At 34.7% G+C, this 24,309-nt stretch overlaps 1 protein-coding gene across 3 annotated transcripts in view; it reads right to left on the reverse strand.

Moving 5' to 3' along the window:
- The window catches only part of Stacl (SH3 and cysteine-rich domain-containing protein), a 708,284-nt gene that overhangs the window by 365,227 nt on the left and 318,748 nt on the right, over positions 1–24,309 (reverse strand). For all 3 annotated transcript variants that reach the window (XR_016549521.1, XM_090405477.1, XM_090405478.1), the window contains exon 11: positions 19,722–19,867. Coding sequence is in view for 2 of the 3 variants with exons in the window: in XM_090405477.1 (XP_090261603.1) it covers positions 19,722–19,867 (146 nt within the window). In the remaining variant the exon portion in view is untranslated. The remainder of the gene's footprint in view (positions 1–19,721; positions 19,868–24,309) is intronic.

Genomic DNA, 24,309 nt, shown 5'->3' on the forward strand with positions numbered 1-24,309 from the left:
GAAATTTAGCTGGTCTCATGAGTATCGAGACTCTCCGGTTTGATTTCTCATCACAATTAATTAAAAAATGTCTTAAATTATTTTTCCATTCTTGCTCATTATTTAGTCATGTCAATTCACAACATTAATTAGCCGGGCGGTTTGCCCATTCAAAAGGTCCTGGGGAGAACATAGAAATGGTGCAAACTGTGGAAGCAGCAAAAGAAAATTTCTCAGAAAGAGCTTTAACAGTGCTACCCGCTTGATGGCTGGTAATAATTTTGTATTTTTTCTCTAACGTGCAAATTGCTTTTCTTTGTTTCTTTTACTCATTTTCTGGTTTTGCACTGTAGCTTCTTTTTGACATTGTTGGAAAAGTGAAAGGGTTAAAAATAAAATAAAAAATCAGGTGTAATTGAAGAAAACTGAATAATACACTTGCGTCATGGCTCGTGAGTGACTGAGGGTCATTGCACGCCCCTAACTGCCTTCAACTGTACACAATTTAAAATAAAAAATCAGATCCAAAAAATTTGTAAAGTGTGAACTACCTGTATTTAGTGTTTTATATCCTATTTTTGTTAAGATATTGTAATATTAAATCTAAACCTCCAAAACCTCCATTGTAATATTAAATTAAACCTCCAAAATAGCAAAGTTAAAGCAAATTATTAGAGAAATGATATGGGAACTACAGAAAGTCGAGCAGCGGTTGAATGAACATAGGAAGGAAAAGAAAATTAAGCAGTAGAATAAGAAACAGCAAAGCACAGAATTAGGTTAGTTAGTAAGGTTTGTAAAAAGAATGATATTATTTGATATGCTGACTATCATAAAACATGCTGGTGATGAGTGGGTTATAACTAAGTTTTCCCAAAGCAAAAATTAAAAATATAGCACATGCAATGCAAAAAAAGAAAAGAAAACATGATCATAACTGTGTTAGTACTAATGACTTAATTAGTGATAAGTTCAGTATGAGACAGGATAAGATTTGATGTGTAGGCTATGTAGAAGGAATGGATGTGAGTTTGTTGGATTTATATAAGAGGAGTGGCCTACACTTGAATGTGTTTGGTATCAGGAGTCTTGGAAAACTAATAACTGGTATGGGTCCTAATACAGAATCAGGGATATTAAATCATAATGGAGGAATGGTGAGAATCTGAGTGTAAGAGTAACACTGTTATGAAACTGTTAATTATAGGAATGGGCATTAACATGGAAATGATTACAAGGAGAGAGCGATTTCAACTTTGTGTTTGTCCGGTTTGGAGTAATTAAATGTGTACAAAGATGACTGCATACATATAAGGCTAGGGAAGAACAGAGATAAGCAAGACGTCCAACTGCATCATGCATATTACAGACAAGAGAATATACAAAACAACATGCAGGTAGCTTATGTCTTATACGAATGCTAGAAGTATCAGAAACAAAGGGATGGAGTTTGTTGCCTTGGTCAATATGTTGGGAACTCAGAATGAAGGCATTAGTGACACCTGGCTATCAGAATCAGACATATTAACTGATATCGAGTGTAAAGAGTACAGCATTTTTAGCAAGGATAGACGAGGATTATGCTACTAATGATATCAGATGACTTCAACTCCTCTACCCAATTATTTTTGAGACCTATGATTGTAATACTAGTAACAGTTTTCATGTGAAAGTGACTTTGAAGCCATCTAATGTGAGATGAAATCTAATAAGTTTAAATACATAGCAGAGTGTTGTTACAGACCTGGCAGATTGGTTCCTGTGACGAAGAAATGCCTCACCAAAAAAAGGACAATGGGTGCAAAAAGAATAATAATAATGGGAGACTTTAATTAAATAAACATTGCATAGCAATAAAATCTCATGAGAAGAATGAAACAACTTCCTCAACCAGCAAGTGACAGAAGAAACTCGAGATCAAAGAGTGCTAAATTTGATTATAGTGTCAGAGGATGTTTCAGTTAAAAACATAACTATCCTGCCACCAGTGATCATGCAGTAATCACATTGGGAGTGGCCAAGTTTATAAATGTTCCATTCCGAAAAGGTTATATGCTGAACTACAAACCAGGAAATTATGACCCAACTGAGGAGTATACTGAGTTCAGCACAATGATATTGGTTGCTGGATGGCAAGAATATTGACAATGTATGGGAAGCATTTGAAAAATACTTAAATAATGCAAATATCAAAATGTTTCCCGAGAGCTCGAAGAATAAATACGGTAGGAGTCAAATGAATGTGTAATCTTATCAAGAAAGAGAATCATAAGAAAAGGATGAAAAGATGGAAAGAATACTGGGTGCAAAAGGATGATTTCTGTTATGAAAATTATAAGCAGCAGGCTAGAATAGTCGGTCACAACTGTTGTACAAAAAGCTAAGTCCAAGTATGAGAAGAAACCGGCTCTGCAAACTAAAGATAATCCACAAGAATTCTATCGATATGCTGCAAGTAAAAGAAAGAATGACTTGAAAGAATAACTTTTGTGAATGGAGAAGGCATGAGGGTGACAGATGCAGAAGAGGGTGTTCAACTAATGAGTGTCCATTTTGCTAAAAGCTATCAACCTGGTGTAGGTTTCATTGAGCTCACTGTTACCTCTTCACTGAATGAAGAAACTCAGGTATATGAAGAGGAGGTATTAGAGCTGTTCTAACAATTGACCAATAGGGACTGATAAAATATGAGCATGGTGCTAAAAGTGTGTTCAGCTGAACTGGCTATTCCTTTGACCAGGCAAAATTCTGCAGGAGTGAAAAGAATGTTGGTAATCCCATTGCACATTGGTGGTGCAAAGACCAATGTATCCAACTATCAACCAATCAGTGTTTCAGGAGTGGTGGTGAAGATTCTGGAAAAGTTGGTTAAGGCTAGCATTCAGAAATGGGATGACAGATAATTTCTACCTTGAAATGAACAGCATGGGTTTACTAATGGAAGGTCATGTTTTAGCAACTTGCTCACATTCTATAATAATGTTACCACTGAGCTGCACAAGAGGAATGAATACATCATGATACTTTTGGATTTTCTGTTGAGGTCGCTATAATAAATCAACACACCCGTTATCAAACACCGACATCCTATGGTGTTCGATAACGGGTGTGTTAATTTATTTTAGCAACCTCAACCGAGAATAGTAACCTGAAAACCCATAAGGAGAATATAACTTTTGGATTTTGCTAAGGTTTTTGACAGAATACAGCAAGAAGTCTGCTGCATAAATTGGAGAATATGGGATTGGATTATAAAATATTAGCATAGATAGCAGGATGGCTGTGGAACAGATATCAAAAAGTATATGATAGGTACGAGTATGCATTTTTAATATAACCAACAAGATCAGTCCTTAGTCCACTGTTATTCAATCTGTACATAAATGACACAGGGAAGAATATGATAGGCAACATACAGCTATTTGCTGATGATGCAAAGACAGGTAGCAAAATCAGGAATGTGGCTGAGATACAGTACTTGAGAATGATTTGAATAGGCTGGAATTGTGGGGAATAGAAAATAGATGTCAGCTAAATATCAGTAAATGTAAAGTTATTCACTTTGGCATGATACACAATGTTGTATTATATGGGTGGAATTAAACTAGAAGAAACTGATCAGGCTAGGATCTTGTATTCTAATTGTGGTGCTGAAATGAATGTCAGTATCTAAAGAACTAGAAGAAACTGATTAGGCTAGGATCTTGGAGTGTTAGTAGATAAGAAGTTGAAGTTCAGGGGTGATATAGCAAACATTACAAATACAACTCAAAAAGTTAATTGTGGTGCTGAAATGAATGTCAGCATCTAAAGATAAGGATGTCATTTTGCCTCTTCATAAGGCCTTGATAAAACCTCACTTCGATTACTGTGTGCTGGTCTGGTCTCCTGGTTTCCATGTGATTCTGATACAGAGGAGAGAGAGTAGAAAGGAGTGTTAAAAATGACATTAGGATTGTGAAATACTGATTATGAAGACAGATTGAGAATCTGCAGACTCTAGCAAACAGGAGAAAGAGGGGTGATATGATTGAGACTTAAACTTCTGAAACGGTCATACAGGATTTCAGTTAATGGAATTTATTTTAAGGAGGGTGGTGAAAGGACAAAAGGGCATACTTGGAAGCTGAGAATGAATGTCGCTAAGAAGGGGGTAAGGGCTAGATTTTATTCTCATAGGGTGATGCATGATCGGAATGGTTTGCCATTGTATGTTGTGAGTGCAAGCAGTGTGAATGAATTCAAGAACAAGTATGATAGCTGGTGCATGTAGTCTGTGACCTCCCTCGATGAGTAATAATTATAATAAGTAATAAGTAAATAGGAAGAGTAATATTAGTCGGTTCAAATAATTACTTATTTTTCTCTGGTTTTGTTTATACTCTGAAGCACCATTGCAAGTAGATGTAAGACAGTGACTGGGTGAAGAGACTGGAGGAAGTAGGAGAGACAAGACATCTGGGGTTGATGATTGATAGAAACCTGAAATTTAGGACACACTGAAGGTGGTGAAGGTAACACAGAGGACTGCTGCAATAATGAGAAGGATACTGACCTGCAGAGATAAAAGGATTATCATTCCATTGTATAAGGCTCTGATCAGACCACACTTAGAGACTATTGTTCTCAGATTTGGTCCCCACGATTTGAAGGGGATAAATTAACTGTGGGAAGGGTACAAAGGTGGATAACAAATTCAGTTTGAGGACTGTTAGTTATGAGGATCGGCTGAGGGAATGTGAACTGCAGAGTTTGGTGGATAGAAGAAGGATGGGTGATATAATTGAGACTTTTAAACTGTTAAGAGATGGTTACAGGGTTGACACTGAGGAGTTCTTTCGCTTGGTTGAACAGCGGGAAGGAGTGATGATAAGAGGCCATCCCTAGAAGTTACAAAAGGAAACTGTTTGCAAGAAGGTGAGGAGTGGTTTCTTTGCATGGAGGGTGGTTGAACCATGGAATGGTGAGAGCAAGAACGGTCAATGAGTTTAAGGAGTAGTATGATAGATGTTGAAAGTTTATTTTTCACTTGGCTAGACTATAATAAATTTAGTTTAATCCTTTATCCAAATGTGAGCAAACAAAGTTGATAGACTTTATGTTTCTTGGGGGGGGGGGGGGGGACCTCCCCTCGATGAGTCTTGATAGACTTTGTGTTTCTTAGGAAGGACCTCCAACGATGAGTCTTTTGATTCCATGGAGGCCTGAATAATAATAATAATATATCAATCTAGTTTTATACAAAACAGGAAGAAGAGCTGTGTGCACATGTATTTATTATGCTCATCATACATGCATAGTTTACATAACTACTGCAATGCCTGTCATACTGCTCTCTAAATTAACGTGCTGTCCACATTAATTGACAATTTCACATCTTTGTCACTATATAAATTACCAATTGTGATTTACTTGTCATTTTTTTTAACAGTATTATGAACATTGATTATAGCTTTCATAAACATACTTTACAATTAAATTTTAGTTACACGATAAAACTTTTTTTTTGAAATTTGTTCCCATTTAGTAATGCAGTTTGTTGCCTCAGTATTACTCAAACTGCCTTATAAGTGACAGCAATACAAAGGAAATAGACACATTTTAAACAGTTAACCAGCTTACCTTGATATTGTAATCCTTAAGGGATGGTAAAGAAGTAAATTTTTCTTTTTTTTTTTTTCAAATTTAATTAAAACATTTAATATATTCAATGAAACCTTTTACATGGATTAATCATCCATCTTTTGCTAGCATTCTGTCATTTTTCAACAAAGTTTGTCATTCTCTGTACACTTTTGCCATTTTTGAGTGAGATGCTGTGCTAACCACAAGTCCTTACTCTGATGTAAAATCTCTTCATGAACAGCTTGTTGCAGCTCACTGTTATCCACAAAATGGCATCCTTCAGAAAGCATCAGATCTGTGCTACAAGCATGATGGTGAAGGTCAGTCCAGCCAAATCTTGTTAAGGAATCAATTGCAGTTGGATATTGTCATGGAGAAGGAAGACTTCATTTAAGTTTCTGTTGGACCAAACTCAACAGATGCATTTTTTTCAATATCTGCAATGTTTCCAGGTACCATTCTGAATTCACTGTGTCGCGCTCTCTCTCTCAAACACTGAACGGGAAGATCCTCATCTTTGTACCAGAACAAAGATGTATGACACTGCCCACAAAACACTGTCTAAAGTGCAAAGAGAAAGATTGAAGACTGTTTAAAAATGACCGAATAATCACAAAAGTTGGAGTTTCGATCCATGTGCAAGCCACTGTTAAACATTTTTTTTTTTTTCTCAGAAATTATAAAAGAAATTATATATAAAGAGAAAATCAAAGATCTATATCTGTCTAAGAAACTATAATGAGATTATAGTTTCTTTTGATGTAGCCTCACTATTCATCAACATACCACTACAAGAGGCTTCAAATTTTACAGTCCGGTTTCCCAGAAGACATTGTTAACCTATTTAAATTCACAATCCATCAGGCTATTTTACATGGCATAATAAGTTGTTCAAACAAGTCAAAGGAACAGCAATTGGCAGGCCTGTCTCACCACCTTACTAATTATTTAATAGGTGTTGCTATAGACCTAGTAATATGGAATGCTGTGAGATGGAAATGTTTAGACAAATTGGTCTGGCTAATAACCAAAGGGTGATCATTATGGATGATTTCAATTATGGTAATATAGACTGGAGTGAAGAGATGGCATCAAGAACCAAAGAGAATGAATTTGAGTTTTTAAGGGATAACGACTCTTAGCAGTACATAGCAGAGGTCACATGTGGATTGAAAGTCTTGGATTTGATTATCTCAGAAGATATTGTTGTAAATGAAGAGTCACATCATCCTCTAATTGGTGAAAGTGACCATGAAGTGACCACTTTGGTGGTGGCCAGCCATATCAGAACTTTTGTGAGAAACGGTTATTGTGGAGCTATAGGGCAGGTGATTATGGCAAGCTCAGAAGGTGGCTTGCAGCGATATCATGGAATGAGAAACTGCATGGAAAGGAAATTAATGCTGCTTGGTCTCTACTCAAGGATATTCTGATGAGGCAACTGAGTGTGTTCCAAATGTCATGAGATTAAGTACGGTAGTTATAAAATGGATCACTGAAGAGTTGAAGTGTGCAACTTGGAAGAAAAAAGCATTGTGGAGGCAGCACAATATGAATGGAGATAATCAATTGAAAGGAAGGTGACTCACTCAGTAAGAGTAGTAAAAGTGAAGCAGCAGCAGTTTGCAAATGAAGCTAAAAAAAATCCTAGCAAGTTTTTCCAATATGTGACCAGTAAAAGGAAGAAAGACTATGGAAGGATGATGTTGGTCAGTGATAATGGGAGAATGATAAACACTGAGGAGGATACAGTAGAGGTGCTAAATGAGCAATTCATTAAGCACCTCTTAATTGCAACAGCTGCTTAATGAACCTGTTGCAATTAACAGGTTTGAATTATAGACCACTGCTTGTCTGGAATTGTGGCCAAGGGGTTGGAGAAGATAGTGAAGACAAGGATTCAGAACTGGGTAGACAGCAGTAGAATTCTCTTTAACAATTCAAGTCCTAGATCTACTGGGACTTAAAGAACCCTGGGTCCTGACCATTTTTAGGTTTTTTTGGATATTTCTATGGAATATCCAAAAAATTATTTGTCTTTTAGTTAGCATCTTTGAAAATTAATTGGAACAAAAATTTTAGTTATACATGTCGTATAAGCTCCAGAAATGGGTTGCAAGAAATCAAGGTTTTTGAAAAAAATAAAAAGTTAATGTTTTATTAGTTTCTATTTATATTTACTTCTTTGGTGTTCAAAATTCAACAAATTCAGTCAAAATATTACTTAGATGTTACATAAATAATGAAAATTATAAATAAAATTTATGTGTGTTATTATTATGATGAAAATATCATTTTGCACAGGGGTGTACACAGTGGTGCGCTATAAGAAGCTCGCACGAGCCCTTTGTTAAATTTTTCTCAAATTTGCGAGCCCCTTATTCGTCTTGTTTACTTTTTTATTTTTTCAAAAAAAAAATTTTTTTTTAAACATTAAGCGACAAACTCATATTGTAACCTAACAAAAATTAGTCCATTCAGCTGTGTATAGATTTTTTGGAATTATTGTTTCAACTCCTCTATAACGAATGCAGCCAAGCTTGAAATAAAATAAGTGCATGCGCTATCTTTACCCTTCTTCTAGTAGCCAATTGTATGGTAAAACCAGTAACCAATCAAATGTGTTATAAAACATTATAAAAGATTTCATTCTTATTATATTTTGATAGTTAAAAAATGTTTTTCTTATGTAAGATAAATTAACACAGTTGATTGTGTGCAAATATTTCATGTTTAGATCATGAAATATTTGTTTAAAAATGATAGCCTTTAGAGGTTGATTGTCCTCTCATACTTTTTGATTGGAATTTGTACACAAGCTGTATTAATAAAAGTTTTTCTGTGAAATACGGCTCTTTTTTTTTTTGCTCGACGATGTGAGCCCCTAGTTAAAATTTCCATAGCTCACCACTGGGTGTACATCACTATTGGCCACAAAAGTTGAGTGGTAAATTATTGAATTAGGCGATTCAGTTTTTGAAATGCCACAACTTCGCATGTGATTGCAAACATGATTCACTGGACGGCCTCAATTTTGGTCACCGCTTGTTCGAAGTTCTGCGTCACTGTCGCTTGACTCGGAGCTCACATTTGTGGGGAGAGCTGCTTCCTTTGTTCTGGATCAATGTCTTCCCAATCATCTAATTCAGATCCTTCGTTATCAAGTATTTCCTCGAGGATTTGTTCTAATTTGCATTCACTCAAGAACTGTTTTACACCCCTGCTTTGGACACCACTGAGTCTTGGTCTGCCCATGGTGACAGAGAAATTCAAACTGATCGCTCAGGTCACAAGAAGAGAATCGTGAATCCCTTATATTGTTTAGATTGGAGCAGACAGAGTTATGACAGTGTGATGTAATATAAACTTGAAAACACGTGTGATCATACGTGATACAGCTGATGGGCAGGTGGTTATGATATACTAATATAAATTCCCTTTTTCATTGATAAAAGTCAACCATCCTCATGGATAATGAAGCTGAAGGTTCAAATTTAATTACAGTACAGTCTGATAATGAATTTCAAGCATATATTATTATTTTCAGAATTTTTAATTTAGCGATGTAAATATACATTGATGGGATTCTGGGTTCACAGGCGATCGATGTATATTTACATTGACAGGACTCAAAGTGTTAATGGACAGCATGAGTTTGCTAAAGGAGGTTCAGGATGTTTTAGAAATGTGCTTACTTATTATATATTATATAAACAGCAATGACATATCCAACAAAATATATTTTTATTTATGAATTCATGAATTCAGGTAATTCATGTAAGTTAAGAAAACAAACTATGACACAAATACATAGTATAAAATTATAAAAATTACAAATTGTAATTAAGCTTCATTGCACGTAATGCATAAATGTTTTAGGCAAAATAAAAATAAGTACATATTTTAATCTTTCATAGCACGAGGATTTGAGGATCAGTTAATAAACATTAGTTTTGTCATGTAATCACCTGATGCATTACTACAAATCAGTAGAGTAATTCTGTCTTTGGAAACTTTGAATCCAGGAGCTGATCTTTCATTTTTCGAAATATAGGGTGTTTTGGCATTTTTTTCCAATATAACCCGGATTCATCAGCATTGAACACCTGGTCTGCATTATAAATGTTTATAAACGTTGAGAGTTTTTTTTGTTTAACAAGATTTCCATTCAAAGGAATTTTCTTGAGTGCATCTTCTTTCCAAATCATTGGAGATATCTTCATTTTTCTCTTAGAAGATTGCGTACACGAGCAATGAGCTTTGCACTTACCGTTGACCCAGCAATAAACACTTTCTCGGATTTTATGTTCATTGTGTTTGATTGTTTGAATTGATGATTCATTTAAATTCAAAGTCATAACAAAAACTGGTTTTTCTCCATTTTTCAACCGATCCATAATTTTAATTTTTTTTCTTCAAGACAAATTTTCTTTTCAATATTCATTTTTTTCCCCTTTCAATGCAATTTGTGGTAAATTTTCAATGTAAAAAAAATACTACAAAAATATTTTTTTACACAAAAAAGCATTACATATTAATTATGTAACTCACCAGAAAATAAAGTGATCAGATTGAGATAACACACTTATGATTTTTAATGTGCTTTCCTGCAGAAAACGAAGACAATTTTCAACAATAAACACTTTATACGGTATACAATTGACGTACATGCATGCTAAAGGGTGTTTCCCCTGATATAAATTCGCTACTTATAACTACCTGCACGATATGGGAAGACACAAATTAAATGAAGATAAACTTTGATTTTTAAGTCGCATGGTGAAAAATATATGAAGACAATTTTCAACAATAAACACTTTATACGGTATACAATTGACGTACATGCATGCTAAAGGGTGTTTCCCCTGATATAAATTCGCTACTTATAACTACCTGCACGATATGGGAAGACACAAATTAAATGAAGATAAACTTTGATTTTTAAGTCGCATGGTGAAAAATATATGAAAAGATAAAGGGTTACTACAATTTCTATTTTACTGTGTTTTTGTCAAAACTGCGTTGTATAAGTACAGTGTTAAACAAAGGTTACTACAATTTGTAGACTGCATTATATTGAAACCGCGTTGTATAAGTACCGCATTATTACGAGGGTTACCTGTACTGACCATTTAAAACTATATATTTAGAAATTTATGTACATTTAATCATACAAATACAACATTTATTTTACAAATGATATTCTATATTTTTTAATTTAGCTACTTGAATACAAATTTACTATTTCTAGATATAGATACAAAGCTTTTGACTCTGTATCACATGACATTTTATTTTATGTGACACATTTTATGTGATATTCTGTATCATGTGATACAAAGCTTTTGACTCTGTATCACATGACATTTTAATAAAAATATTAGAAGTCATAGGAATATGAGGTACTGCCCTAAACTCTTTCAAAAATTACTTAAATGCCAGATCAGAAATTGTAAAAATAAGCAACAGCTATAGCAGCTCCAAATCAGTAACGTGCGATGTACCACAAGGATCTGTCTTGGGACCAATTTTATTTAATATTTATATCAATGACTTCTGCAATCTTAAACTAAACAGTAAAATAAATACTTTTGCAGATGATACAGTACTAATTTTCTCTACAGACACAGCTGAACAAATGAAAACCATCGTGAATGCTGATTTGGTTCCAGTCAAACAAACTTAATCTGAATGTCTCAAAAACTAAATATATAAATTTTAACTTGCGAAATACAACTGGCAAAATGAATTTCACTGCAGAATTAATTTTGCATGATTGGAATTGCAGGACAAATTCAAATTGCAACTGCGAGAAAATAGAAAAAGTCAGTGTAATAACTTACTTGGGATTAAAATTTGATTGTAGTTTAAGCTGGAAACTGCATATTGCCGATGTTATAAATAAAGTAAGGATTATGTTAAACAGAATTTAAATATGCTAAAAATATTATATTCTGCCTAGATTCAAAGCAGGCTACAATATGGTATATTAAGTTGGGGAGGAATCTATCGCACTACACTGAAACCTTTAGTCTCGACTCAGCATAAAGTAATTAAAATCTTAACTAGAAACAAATATAAGGATACTGCAATGTGTAATAAATACATCATACTAAACATACTATCCCTTAGATATTTATACATCTATAGGATACTATTATTCATAAAAAATGACAATGAATACATAAATATCAAACAAGATGCTTTCCTTAGTAGACATAAGGGCCTAAAATATATAGTTCCAAAAGCAAATAAAGAAGCAATACACAAACAAACATTATACTTATTTAGTGCCAAAAGTATTCAACACACTACCTTTAGCAATAAGAAATGAAACTAACCCAAACAAATACAAAACTCCAATCAACGAGGATTTATTTTCTCACAGAAATGAGGAATCTCTGTTCAAAATAATTGTATAAATTATTGCTTTTTAGCATATTTATATTCAAAGATCATAAAAATTTTAATGCTATTTTACTGCTTTATTTTGTTCCTAATTAATTGTTATGCAACTTTCTCTGTAGATATTAGCATGTCTCCTGCAATTTTATTATATAATTATATTATAATAATATGTATATTATAAGAATGTACATAAATGTATATAATGAAAATGAATTAAATAAATTTTTGTAACTTTATGCATATCGTAACCTGAATGAGCTGTTGCACTTAGGTTACACATATGATTGTTCAACATTTTATACTATTATAGGAAGCTTACAAATAAATTTTACTAGTTAAAAAAAAAAACAATTCTACCCTACGGTTCTTCTTTATGAACTGGTCAATAATATCGTCATAAAAAGTTGGTTGTAACTTAATTTTCCCAAGCAAAATGCACACTTGTCAAGGCTGCTGAAGCTCACTGGCTAGAGATACGTTGACTGTGTATGGTCTGTGGTTTAAGCAACAGAGTGAGATGTGTGAAATGGCTATGTACACGCATGAAATCACAGTGCTACTGCGAGGACCTATAAGCTCCTACAACCGAGCAAGCCAAGGTAGCTTTGACTAGACGAGCAAGCATCGGCTTCGATACACAACGCTAAGCCCAATTATTGCCGTGCAAGCTTAAGATGTCTTCTGTCTACAAAAATAAAAGCCTAAATGGAATGTTTATAAATGCATGCATTTATTAGCAAATAAATAGTACTTCTTTCTCAATTAATGAGCTTGTGCAGCAAGCATGAAGAATTCGCCACTGTAAAGGAAAAGAATTGTCATGGAGAGATGTAAAATACTCCAATGGCACAAAGGTGGCATAGAAGTATTAATTGGCACAGACCAATTAATATCTCAGGAGTGGTAGATAAAGTATTGGAAAAGTTGGTTAAATGTAAAATTCAGCAATGAGTGGACAGGATTATGACACACTATGGTGGGTAGCACAGCTTTGTAAGTGGTAGGTCCTGCTTTAGTAATTTATTTACACACATTTTATAATAGAGTGACAGCAGAATTAGATGAGGCAAATGGCCATGATACTGCTGGACTTTGCAAAGGCATTTGATGAAATGCTAGATGAAAAGACTATTACAAAAATTGGAGCAAATGGAAATACACAGGGTGGCTGACTGGCAGACTCTAGAGAGTAGCATATGGAAGAGTGGAATAAAGGAGAATGAGGATGACTAGTAGTGTAGCTCTGGGAACTGTACTATGGCCACTATTCTTTATTATTATTTATGGCATCTCCATGAAGTCCAGAGACTCAAATCAACTATCAAACACACAAATCCTATCATACCTCTCCTAGAATTCATTTACCATCAGGGAACTCGCAACGAATTCTGGCAATCCATTCTACTCACCTACCAACCCATGCTAAAAATCTGGTCCACATACGACCTCCACACTGTTACACAACTTCCATGGATGGACCCCTACTTCTCTGACTATTTGTCATATATTGAAAATTTCACTTGAATCAGTTTTATAAAACACTTTTAATATCTTAAAAGTTTCTATCATGCCCCCTCTTTTCTGCCTATCAACTAAACTTTGTAACCCACAAATCTTCAACCTATCCTCATAGGGTATTCCACAGACCTGTCACCAACTTGATCACTTGTCTCTGAATCTTTCTGACCACCTCATGAACCCATGAAACTTAGGTGATCAAATCTGTGACAGTAGTCAAGATGTGGCCAAATCTTAACTTTATAAAGAGGGATAATAACTTCCTTATCTTTACTAGTTAGTGTGTTTTTTCAACATCCAAGTAATTCTTTGAGCTATTTTACAAACTTCTGCAATATGCCTTCTGAACTTTAAACTCTTTGTCCACCATTATCACCAAGACCCTAGCCTCATCAATTTCCTGTAAACCAATACCATCAATATGATACACCATATGCAACCTTTTCATCCCGAAGTGCATAAGCCTTACATTTTGCAACATTAAATTGACAATCATTATCCTTTGTCCATATCCCAATTTATTTAAGTCATCCTGCAGGATATCTACATCACCTTTATCAACTATTGCTCTCCCTATTTTTGCAACATTCAGCAAACAACTGAATATTGCCCTCTTAAATCTTTCCCTATGTCACTGATATACAAATGAACTGTAATTGATATACACAAATGAAGAAGGGATATATGTGGAATTATAAGGCTGGTGATTATGACAAGCTTAGGAGACAGCTTGGAGCTATAACATGGAAAGAGGAGTTGAGTAGTAAGGAAATAAATGCTGAATGGAAACTGACAAAGAAATACATAGCAGCATCAATGTACAGCTGTATTCCAAAGGCGAAAGTTGAATAAGGTAGGTGTAAAATGGACGAATGTGGAGCTTAAACATGAAATCTGGAAAAATAAGGTACTTAGGAGGAAGTACAAAATGAATAATGGTGATAATCAGTCTAATGAAGAGTATAAAGAACAAGCCAGAAGAGTGACTCAGTAAGGAAAACAAAAGTAGAGTATGAGCAAAAATTTGCAAATCAGGCAAAGAAAAACCCTAGAGTTTTTTTTTTTTTTTTTTTTTAGATATGTGGTAAGTACAAGGAAGAATGATCATGGCAAGATGAAGTTAAAGGATGAAAGTGGTAAAATGGTAACTGCTGCAGAAGACATTGCTGAGGAATTCAGTGATCAATTTATAAGGGTATTTCATCCTGATCAGGTTAGAATCAAGAGGAATTTAAGTGTAGAGGACATAGGAGAGGATGGATTAACCGTTAATGTGCAAGAGGTATTTAAGGAAATAAACTTGATGTCAATAAGGCAATAGGATTTGATGACATATCACCATGCACCTTAAGGGAATGTTCCAGGGAATTAGCATGCCTGTTTAATAAGAGTCTTACAACAGAACAGGTTCCAAGGAATGTGGAAGGAGGATTAAATTGTTCCACTGCATAAATGCAGTGATAAGGCTGTAGCTTCAAATTATAGACCAGTCTGTATATCTGGAGTTGTGGTGAAGGTCCTGGAGAGATTGGTGAGAAGTAGGATACAGAAATAGGTTGATAACAGCAGAATTCTCTGTAGTTAACAGCATGGGTTTGCTAAGGGGAGATCATGTTTCACTAACTTACGTACTATAACAGGGTGACAAATATTTTGGACAGAGGAGATGTATATACAGTGGTGTACTTAGATTTTGCAAAGAATTTTGATAGATTGCCACATGATAAGGTCTTAAATAAATTGAAACAGATGGGATTGGATAACAGACTTCTGAGTTGGATCAGTGACTGGCTGTCAGATAGGTATCAGAAATTTGTATGTGGGGTGCAGTATCCTGGAAAAGAAAGGTGACTAGGTGAAAGGTCAGTTTTGGGGCCATTGTTGTTCAATTTGTATGTTAATGATATCGGGTTGGGTTTAACTAGTGATATCCAGCTGTTTGCAGATGATGCAAAACTGGGGAGATCAATGCAGAGGCAAGTGGATGTTATTGCCTTACAAGAGGACTTGAATAGATTGCATGATTGAGCAGGTAAGTTGAACTGTCAGTTCAATGTTGCAAAGTGCAAGGTTTTGAGAATTGGTAAGCAATGATGGGATGCAAAGTATATACTTTGTGGGGAAACTTTAACGGAAGTAGAGGAGATGAGAGATCTAAGAGTGATGGTAGACAAGGACCTGAAATTCAGGGGCCACATTGCACAAGTTGTGAAGACATCACATCTGATAATGGCAATAATGTGGAGGACCCTGACATGCAGAAATAGAGAGGTTACGATTCCATTGTATAAGGCCTTGATCAGGCCTCATATGGATTATTGTGCTCAGATTTGGTCGCCGGGTTTTCATGGTGATGAGGGTATGTTGGAAAGGGTCCAGAGAAGATTCACAAAGGTAGTCAGTGGTCTCTGGAATGTGGAGTATGAGGACAGATTGGGAAAATGTAAGTTGCAGTCTCGTGAATAGGAGGAAGAGGGGGATATGATTGAGACATACAAGCTAGTCAGGGGCTGTTATTGGGTAGACATGGAAGAAATTTTTCATAGAATGAGAGAAGGGAGTAGAACAAGGGGCATCAATTGAAGTATAAGGAAGGGGTGAATAGAGGAGTGAGAAGTAGGTTCTTTGCATGGAGGATGATTGGAATGCATTGCCTGAGTGTGTTGTGGGTGTAGATACATTGAATCAGTAAGGCACAGTTGGATGAGCGCTGTGTGCAGTAGTGTGATATCTCACGATGAATCTCGGACTCCATGAAAGTCAAATAATAATAATAATAAATTTAAAGAGTAGTGGTCCTAGTACCGAATCCTGAGGTACACCAATAGTCACATCATTCTCCTAGACTCCACTCCACCCATATACTACTCTCAGGTATCTGTCTGTCAGCCATCCCCTTATCCATGCTGCTAGTCTCCTATCCATTCCCATTCTCTCCAGTGTTTGTAATAGTTTTCCATGTGGTATTCTGTCAAATGCCTTGGCAAAGTTGAGCAGTATCATGGTGTAGCAATTACCTTTATCCAATTATGTGGACAGAGCTGAAGTTCAGCATATTGCAACCCAACTGTCACTTTATTATAAAATGTGATCAAGTTACTAAGACATGACCTACCCTTTACAAAACCATTCTGCCCACTATAGAGTGGTGGGCAGCATGGCTTTGTAAAGGGTAGGTCATCCCTATCTGCCCACTGTTGTATTTTACCTTTCACCAACTTTTCCAATACTTTAACAACCACTCCCAAAATATTAATGGGTCTGCAGTTTGCTACCTCTGTCTTGGAGCCACTTTTATGCAATCGTAATTCCACTCCCTTGGAACCCTGCCAGAGCCGAGATTCAGGCTGAACAACTTTGTCAGAGGCAATGCCAATTCTCCTGCAGTGTATTAACGATACAAGAAATGATTTAACGGGGGGGGGGGGTTATAGTTGTTTGACGATTATCAAAACTACTGCCCTCTCCACTTTTGCATCAAGTTGTAGATATCCTGCAGGATGATTTAATAAAACTGATATTGAAATGTAAGATTATGCACTTCGGATTGAAAAGATTACATACTGCTGGGCATCATATTTATAGTACTGAATTGCAAGAAATTGATGAAGCTAGAGACTTGGGGGATGTGGACAGAGTTGAAGTTCAGATGGCATATTGCAAAAGTTGGAAAATATCTCCAAGAATTACTTTGAAGTTGAGAAATACACTAATAAGTAAAGATATGAAGCCTATTATCCCTCTCAATGAAGCTCTGATTCAGTTGTTGATTATTGTGCACAGATTTGGCAACCTCAGTTTCTTGGAGATCAAGAGGTGGTGGACAGTATGATAGATACTTATAAGATCAGAGAATTACTTGTTAGTGCCTTAACAGAGTTTAAGGAGATGATACATATTATGTGTATAAAGGGTTAGCGTGGGATCTCCTGTGATGAGTCTTCTGACTCCATGGAGATACCAATATAATTATAATTATTATTCAGGATCTCCATCAGTTATTAGATTCATCATTGAAGGCTCATCTTAAACACAAACTATATCATACCATTTCTTAAAGTCATTCACTGTTCATGCTTTGACTACCCTATCAGGCAATGTATTCCACAGTTCAACCATCCTCCATACAAAAAAAAGGGTACTCTTGCTTTCTTACTCACTACCCTCATTTGTAACCCAGAGATAACCCTTTTTCCTTGCTTCTTCCTCTTGATTGACCATACAAAAGAACTTCTCAGTGTCAATCCTGTAATATCTCTCAACAGTTTAAATGTCCCATTCTTATCACCTCTCCTCCTTCTAGCTATCAAACTCTGCAGTCCATGACCAACTCTTATAATAAGCTGAATGCAGAGAAAAAAAAGAGGGTAGGAAGAATAACACATTACAATCATTTGTCACTAATGGGGAAAAAAAATTCTCTTCATTACACTCAATTTCCAGGAATCCTTTTTGTTCACATTTCCATTCAACCTTCTGCCCTTTGGAAAGTTTCAGCAGCATTCATCTGGTAAACACCTGTCAATTATTTATGCACGAATCATGTGAATTATTGATATCAGGTAAGTTGAGGCTAGTTTCACTTTGTTGTATAAAACTATAAACCTTGATGAAATATGCTTTTCTTTTGTTTTAAAAGGTTAGTAAATGGAAATAACTCGCTTTAAGCTTTTTCTACTACTAAAAGGTCAGTTAAAATTTTAACTATGTTGTATTTTTCTATCTTTGTTTTACTAAGTACAGTAAAACAAAGATAGAAGCAGATATACTAGAGTCTTAAGTGTTTTGGAGGTTCACTTTTCAAATTCAACAGTAACCAATAGCATAAAAAGATGGAAGAATGAAGCTAATACAATAGTTATGAAAAGTAATGCATAGAGATCACCAAATCCTAAGTAGGATAAATCATACCATCCCTGAAAGTTTTCATCGCAGGTGACCTTTGGAAGTTACACAAAACACTTATGAATACTTCATATCATTTGCTATGTTTTAGTGTCCATAACTGTCCTGTAGCATCAGAAACAAAATACATGGAGCAACGAAAACTACTGCATAATGTTTATCATTCATCTGATGTAGAAAATGCTTAAAGAATGCATTATTCCAGAACTGAACTTCCAACAAAGAGATGTCATAAAGTTAGTTGTTTCATACAGTTGATACTATTCACATGGAATAATGTATTTCCATGAAGGAAGAGCTGCCATGATGCTTAACTTTTCTCTTGGTTCTGACTAGCAGTTATTCACAATAATCAAAAATTATTAATGCTACGTATAATAATGGTATTTTGGACAAACCCAGTACAAACTAGAAATAAATGCTCCTTCCACTTCCCAGAGTTAAAGCTTTCATATTACAGCATGATACTACCATTTCATTCAACAGTTATACATATTTGAGATATAAGGAGGGAAAAATGCATTGCAGAATTAACTTCATGGTCAGTCCTGATCATTGCTAATCCAATCATTATGTTTAGAATGAATAGGAATACTGATGCAAAATAAGCCTGATAAATTCATTCTAGCTGTTGAGATGTCTGCATGATGTTGTTAAGCAATTTTTTTTTGTCATTTCTGTTCTTGAAAGAGATTATAAACTCATTGCTCATTTAATGCCTTGGATGGTGATGACTGATTGTTTCTTTCCTTAATGGCACAAGGACAGCAAAGGTCATACTACACCATATCAAAGGTTATAGCAGTACACAAGGTAAGGCAATCACAAATATCCATGCCCTCAGCAGGATTCGTGGATGGTTTAAGGACAAGATACGGTGAGAACTTTACTCTAAAAAAACCAAATATAGATCTTTTCAAGGCCACTTTATAACTCCAATAAGCAGAGGGGTACTTTCATTCACTGAAAATCATTTGCAACCTATAAACAACCATGTAATGAGTGGGGGATTTAGACCTAATTCAACCATAATCATAATGGCTGATTCTCTGGCCATTAATAACTTACAGGCCTGCCCAGCTGTCCAATAAGTGATTTATTTTTTCATTAAAAAATCAATGTTTTTTCACATTACTGGTGTCTGAATACATGTTAGAATAAAGTAGACATATTTACATAAATATATTTACATAAATATATATATATATATATATAGAGAGAGAGAGCTTAAGTGTAAGTTAATATTTTAAATATTAAGTAATGATTTCATATATGATTATACACACCTCTGAGAATTTCTCTGCAGTAATCACAAGCTGTTATCTTTTTATATGTGTATTCTTGAAAAACATGGGCTGCATCAAGGGTTGTTGGAGTTGCTGACAAAGGCCTGGTTTGACTCTTATTGTTCTTTTTTTCACTTGAGTCATTTCTTGAAAAATATCAACAATATATTGAGGTTAGTTTTTTTTTTTAGTTTTGTTCAGTTTATGCTTACTGTGTGAAGAAGTGTGATTAAAAAATTTCCAGATTCCATTTTTCTTCTTTAAGAAAGTAGCATTTACCTGCTATTCTATGCTGTCCTCTTCAAAAGCCCTATGACTTGATCAGTGAACTTTATGTTCACAACATTTCAGAAGACCTGTTTTTTATTTTGAAGTCAGCAAAAATGTCCCCCCCCCCTCTCTCTCTCAACTGCAACGTCATCAAATCTCCTCAAGTTCAGAATCAACTTGAGTTCTAAAAACAAACAGAAAAAAAAAAAAAGTGCAAGATTTGACATGTAAGGAGGGTGCAGAAAAGTTGTGCAATTTTTGGATAACTTCCTGTCCATATAAAATGGCCAAACCGAATTATCTTTGAAAAATCAAATCTTCAATACACCACTCATTAGGTTATATTTGTTGTGAGATGGTGATATATTCAACAAAAGACAGTGATGCAAGGATACAGACATACTATATTTAACAGAGCAATTCACCTTTGTAATATTCAGTAAAAAATTTTAACCATGTTTCATGGCAAATTAACACTAATAATTACAATCAAGTACAACAGAAAAACAAGACCTATAGCAGATATAGAAGTCATTATGAGGAAGACACCATCTGTATTAATACTGAAGCCAAAGTGATAAATCAGTTAATAGATTTTTTTTTTTTTTTAATCAGTCTTCACAGCTCAGTCAGTTTAGATGATTCATTCTAGTTGGAAAAACTGGGTCTCACATGGAAGTGGCAGGGTTTTCACTCAGGAAACAGGCAGAAGGAATATATATATATATATATATGCAAATCACAGCTATAATGTACTGCAGATATAAATTAAAATGCTTATAAGAGTATTAATTAGATTTCAAAAGAAGCCAAAATATTTGTCTGTAACCGGCTGTTGAGACTAACACAAAGTAAGAATTGGGAATATAATAATGAGGAATATTTCATGAGATTACTTCCCAAAACTGGAATAATTTATGGCAACATTATTATTAAAGGTTTGGATAATGAGGCAGCAGTTCGCTGTTTTTTTTTTTTTTAATCATTCTGGCAGAAAACAGTTGCTATACAAGACTTTTGTTTTTCCATGTACTATATTAGGAAAATATAGCATGATATAAGACCCACCTGGAATCACATGTAGACATTCTTCTAAGGACATGCACTAAATCCTTTTTTCTGATTCCAAAACTGATTTGCCAACCTAAATAAGAATGACTACCTTAAGCTATCTCAGTTTTTGGGAAGTAATCTTATTAAATATTTCTCATACATGTAATTATATAAGATGATTGCCTTTGAAACATGGTCGAAAATTTTGTCATAAACATTAAATGTCAGTGCAGTGTTCTACTTCAAATATATACAAAGCAATGTATTGCATGGATAAGTTCTTTAATCTGTGCAAAGTGGACACATTTCTGTGTCCAATTTTCTCACAGATGAACATTTCAAACATTTGAATCAACCAATCATTGCTCCAATAACTCAGAAACCATCATATTTTAATTATGTTCACTGCTTCCTCACATTTTAAAAATTGCAAGATTTCACCATTCCAGTTTCAAGCAGAACGTAAATTCTGCTTTTTTATTTATTTATTTATTTATTATTTTTTAAAAATTAGATATAATGCAAATTAGCAAAGAGTACACATACACACTATTATATCTCAGTAATGCAAGCTACAAATATGAAAAATATGCCAACAGATTCAATAATGCCTATATCAGGCAGAAGTATGCTGTAACCAATGGCTTCATTTGGTAATTGTATTCTGGAAAATTTTTGATCACACTTTGGATATATTATAATATTTCAATTTCATGTACATTTACTGAGGTATATAACAAGTTCACAAAAATTACACAAGTCAAACAGAATTTGGAAATATGATTAAATAGTAATTATTTTACATTAATTCTCACATTTATGTTGCAAACCTGGACTTAAAGATGTTGGAAGTTTATTTTGCACTTGGTTAGACTATAATAAATTTAGTTTAATCCTTTATCCAAGTGTAAGCAAACAAACTTTGCACCGAAAAATATCTTCAGGACTGAGGTAAGGTTGTGCAACACCAGGCAATTCCGAGCAATGGTGGACCAAGCTCTCATCACTCCTTGTCTCAGTATCTCACATAATGCAAAGCACATCTCCTTGAGGAGATGTATACTGCTATACTGGACTTATAAAATTTGCATCCCTTGAAAATATGCCAACAGATTCAATAATGCCTTGAAAATGGGAACTGATATTTCTCAAACATATCTATAAAAAATATTCATAGCTTAATGAAGTTAAGAACCATGTAGAATGTGATAGCAACATAAAGAGAATGAATCAGTATGATAAATGTGTGCATGTTTGACATTGCTCTAAAACTGTGCTGGGCTGACAGCAGTTTTGTGTTCCAAAAGCACTTGCTTTTTTGCTGAATGTTTTTTTTTCGTATTTTTTTTTTTTTATTTCTCTCTAATATCAAACCTACACACAATATATAGATTCCATATCAGTGCTGTATGGGGCTCAGGTGTGATTGGTGGGAAAGAAGAATCCTACTAGAAGGCTGTTCAGGAAGACAGACAGATGAAATAAAAAAGAAGAGGAGGAACAGCAGGTTCAGTGTGTTCAGTTTTAGTGAAAAGGATTGTTGGACAGCTGCTGTTCTATCAACAAGCCCAATTGAAAGTGGAGGAATGATGGTTGCCAGTTAAGTGAAGCAGTGTCCATGAAGTACCTGTAGAAAAGAAAGCTGGAAAAGAAAGAATAAGTGCATCTGTGAAAGGTTAAAGTGAGTCAGGGGTGGGAATGTCTATGAACTAAGTTGACCTCTCCTCTGGAGAGCAACTGGACGAGTTTTTCAATAGCATCTTAAGCAGAAAAGAATGCCTAGTTTTTTTGAAGCTGAGAAAGGTTAGACTTTGATTTGCTTATGTCAGGAGCAGCTAGAGGTAAATAGCAATTCAAAAATAAAAATGTAATCCTATCTGATGATTTGTGTGTTACTATGCATACGTCATCTGAGATTCCTTTTATGAGAAAAAAGGCAAGAGTGTGTTTTGGTAGCATTGAAGGTAGCCAGATTATACTTGTACCATTAAACGATGGTATGTGGATTAGCATTTTAAAGTACTGATTGCAGATAATCATGAAATTTGGGATGTCTACATACTACATGGTTTGTTGAACGAATAAAATGAATGGAGTGTACAATGATCAGCAAAGATGATATAGGATTAATGGTGACTTAGAGCATGTCATTTATGTATCACAGTACTAAAGCACTCCTGCATTGGTGGTAAAGCTCAAAGAGAGGAGTTCAACTACTGCAACATGCAGTGAACGAGGAGAGAGCGAGAGAAATCTGACTACAGGTATCCTTCGATTAACGCGGTTAATTAATCCCTCGATGTTACCACGTATATCAAAATCACATTAATCAAATCTAATAATCAATAGTAAAAAGTACAATTTGTCCCTGATCGATTACTGTACTAATAGTTCGTTTTATATGGTACTCTTTCAGGAATGATAAAAAATGAATGCAAAGTAAATGTTTAATACTTGTACCTACATTAGTTACTGCAATTTTTTTTAATCAAAAGAAGTTATTTGTCATTAAAGAGTCATTTGAACAGTTTTAGTTTTTTTTCTTATCGGCATAAATTCTACAATAACAAGCAAAATGACTCTCCAGACCTCGGCAAACAAGCATTTTTTGATTAACATCTGGATCCATATCCATTACTTGCTGCTTAAGCGATTCTAAACTGCAAAATATTCCATCCAGTTCTTTGACTGTTATTTCCTTTGGAACCTCATCTTCACATTTCATTTGTTGTCTTCATATGTGCGTTTTTCAATTTCAAGAAGATTGTTGTCACTGAAATCTTTTGAATCCAATTTTTTAACATCTTCTGCATTAACACCATCAAAACCGAGGTCTTCACCAATTGCAACGATTTTTTTGACCACGTTGTTCACAGGATTTTGAAAACAACCTAAGTCATTAGCACATTCTGGCAGAAGGTTTTTCCAAACAGCTTTCATGCAACTAGAAGACACTTGCTCCCACGAGTCACGAATGTTCTCAATTGCGTGTTTAATGATACATTTTTTCCAAAATTCATGGAGCATAATCACATTTTCTCCCCGTTATTGTTTCTACCTTTAAGAATGTCTTTTTAAGAAAATAGGCTTTGAAAGTTGCAATGACTCCCATGTCCATAGGTTGTAACAATGATGTTGTATTTGGTGGGAAAAATAAAACTTTCACATTTTCACACATATCATTAAGAGAATTTGGATGACCACGAGGCTATCAGCCTCGCGGTGTGAGCATGATTTTGCATGTAAATTTAAAGGCGTGTTAATC

Source organism: Typopeltis vanoorti, chromosome 15 (genome assembly GCF_054136105.1).
Source record: "Typopeltis vanoorti isolate ZY-2024b chromosome 15, IOZ_Tvanoo_1.0, whole genome shotgun sequence".
In the NCBI taxonomy this organism is placed as follows: Eukaryota; Metazoa; Arthropoda; class Arachnida; order Uropygi; family Thelyphonidae; genus Typopeltis; species Typopeltis vanoorti.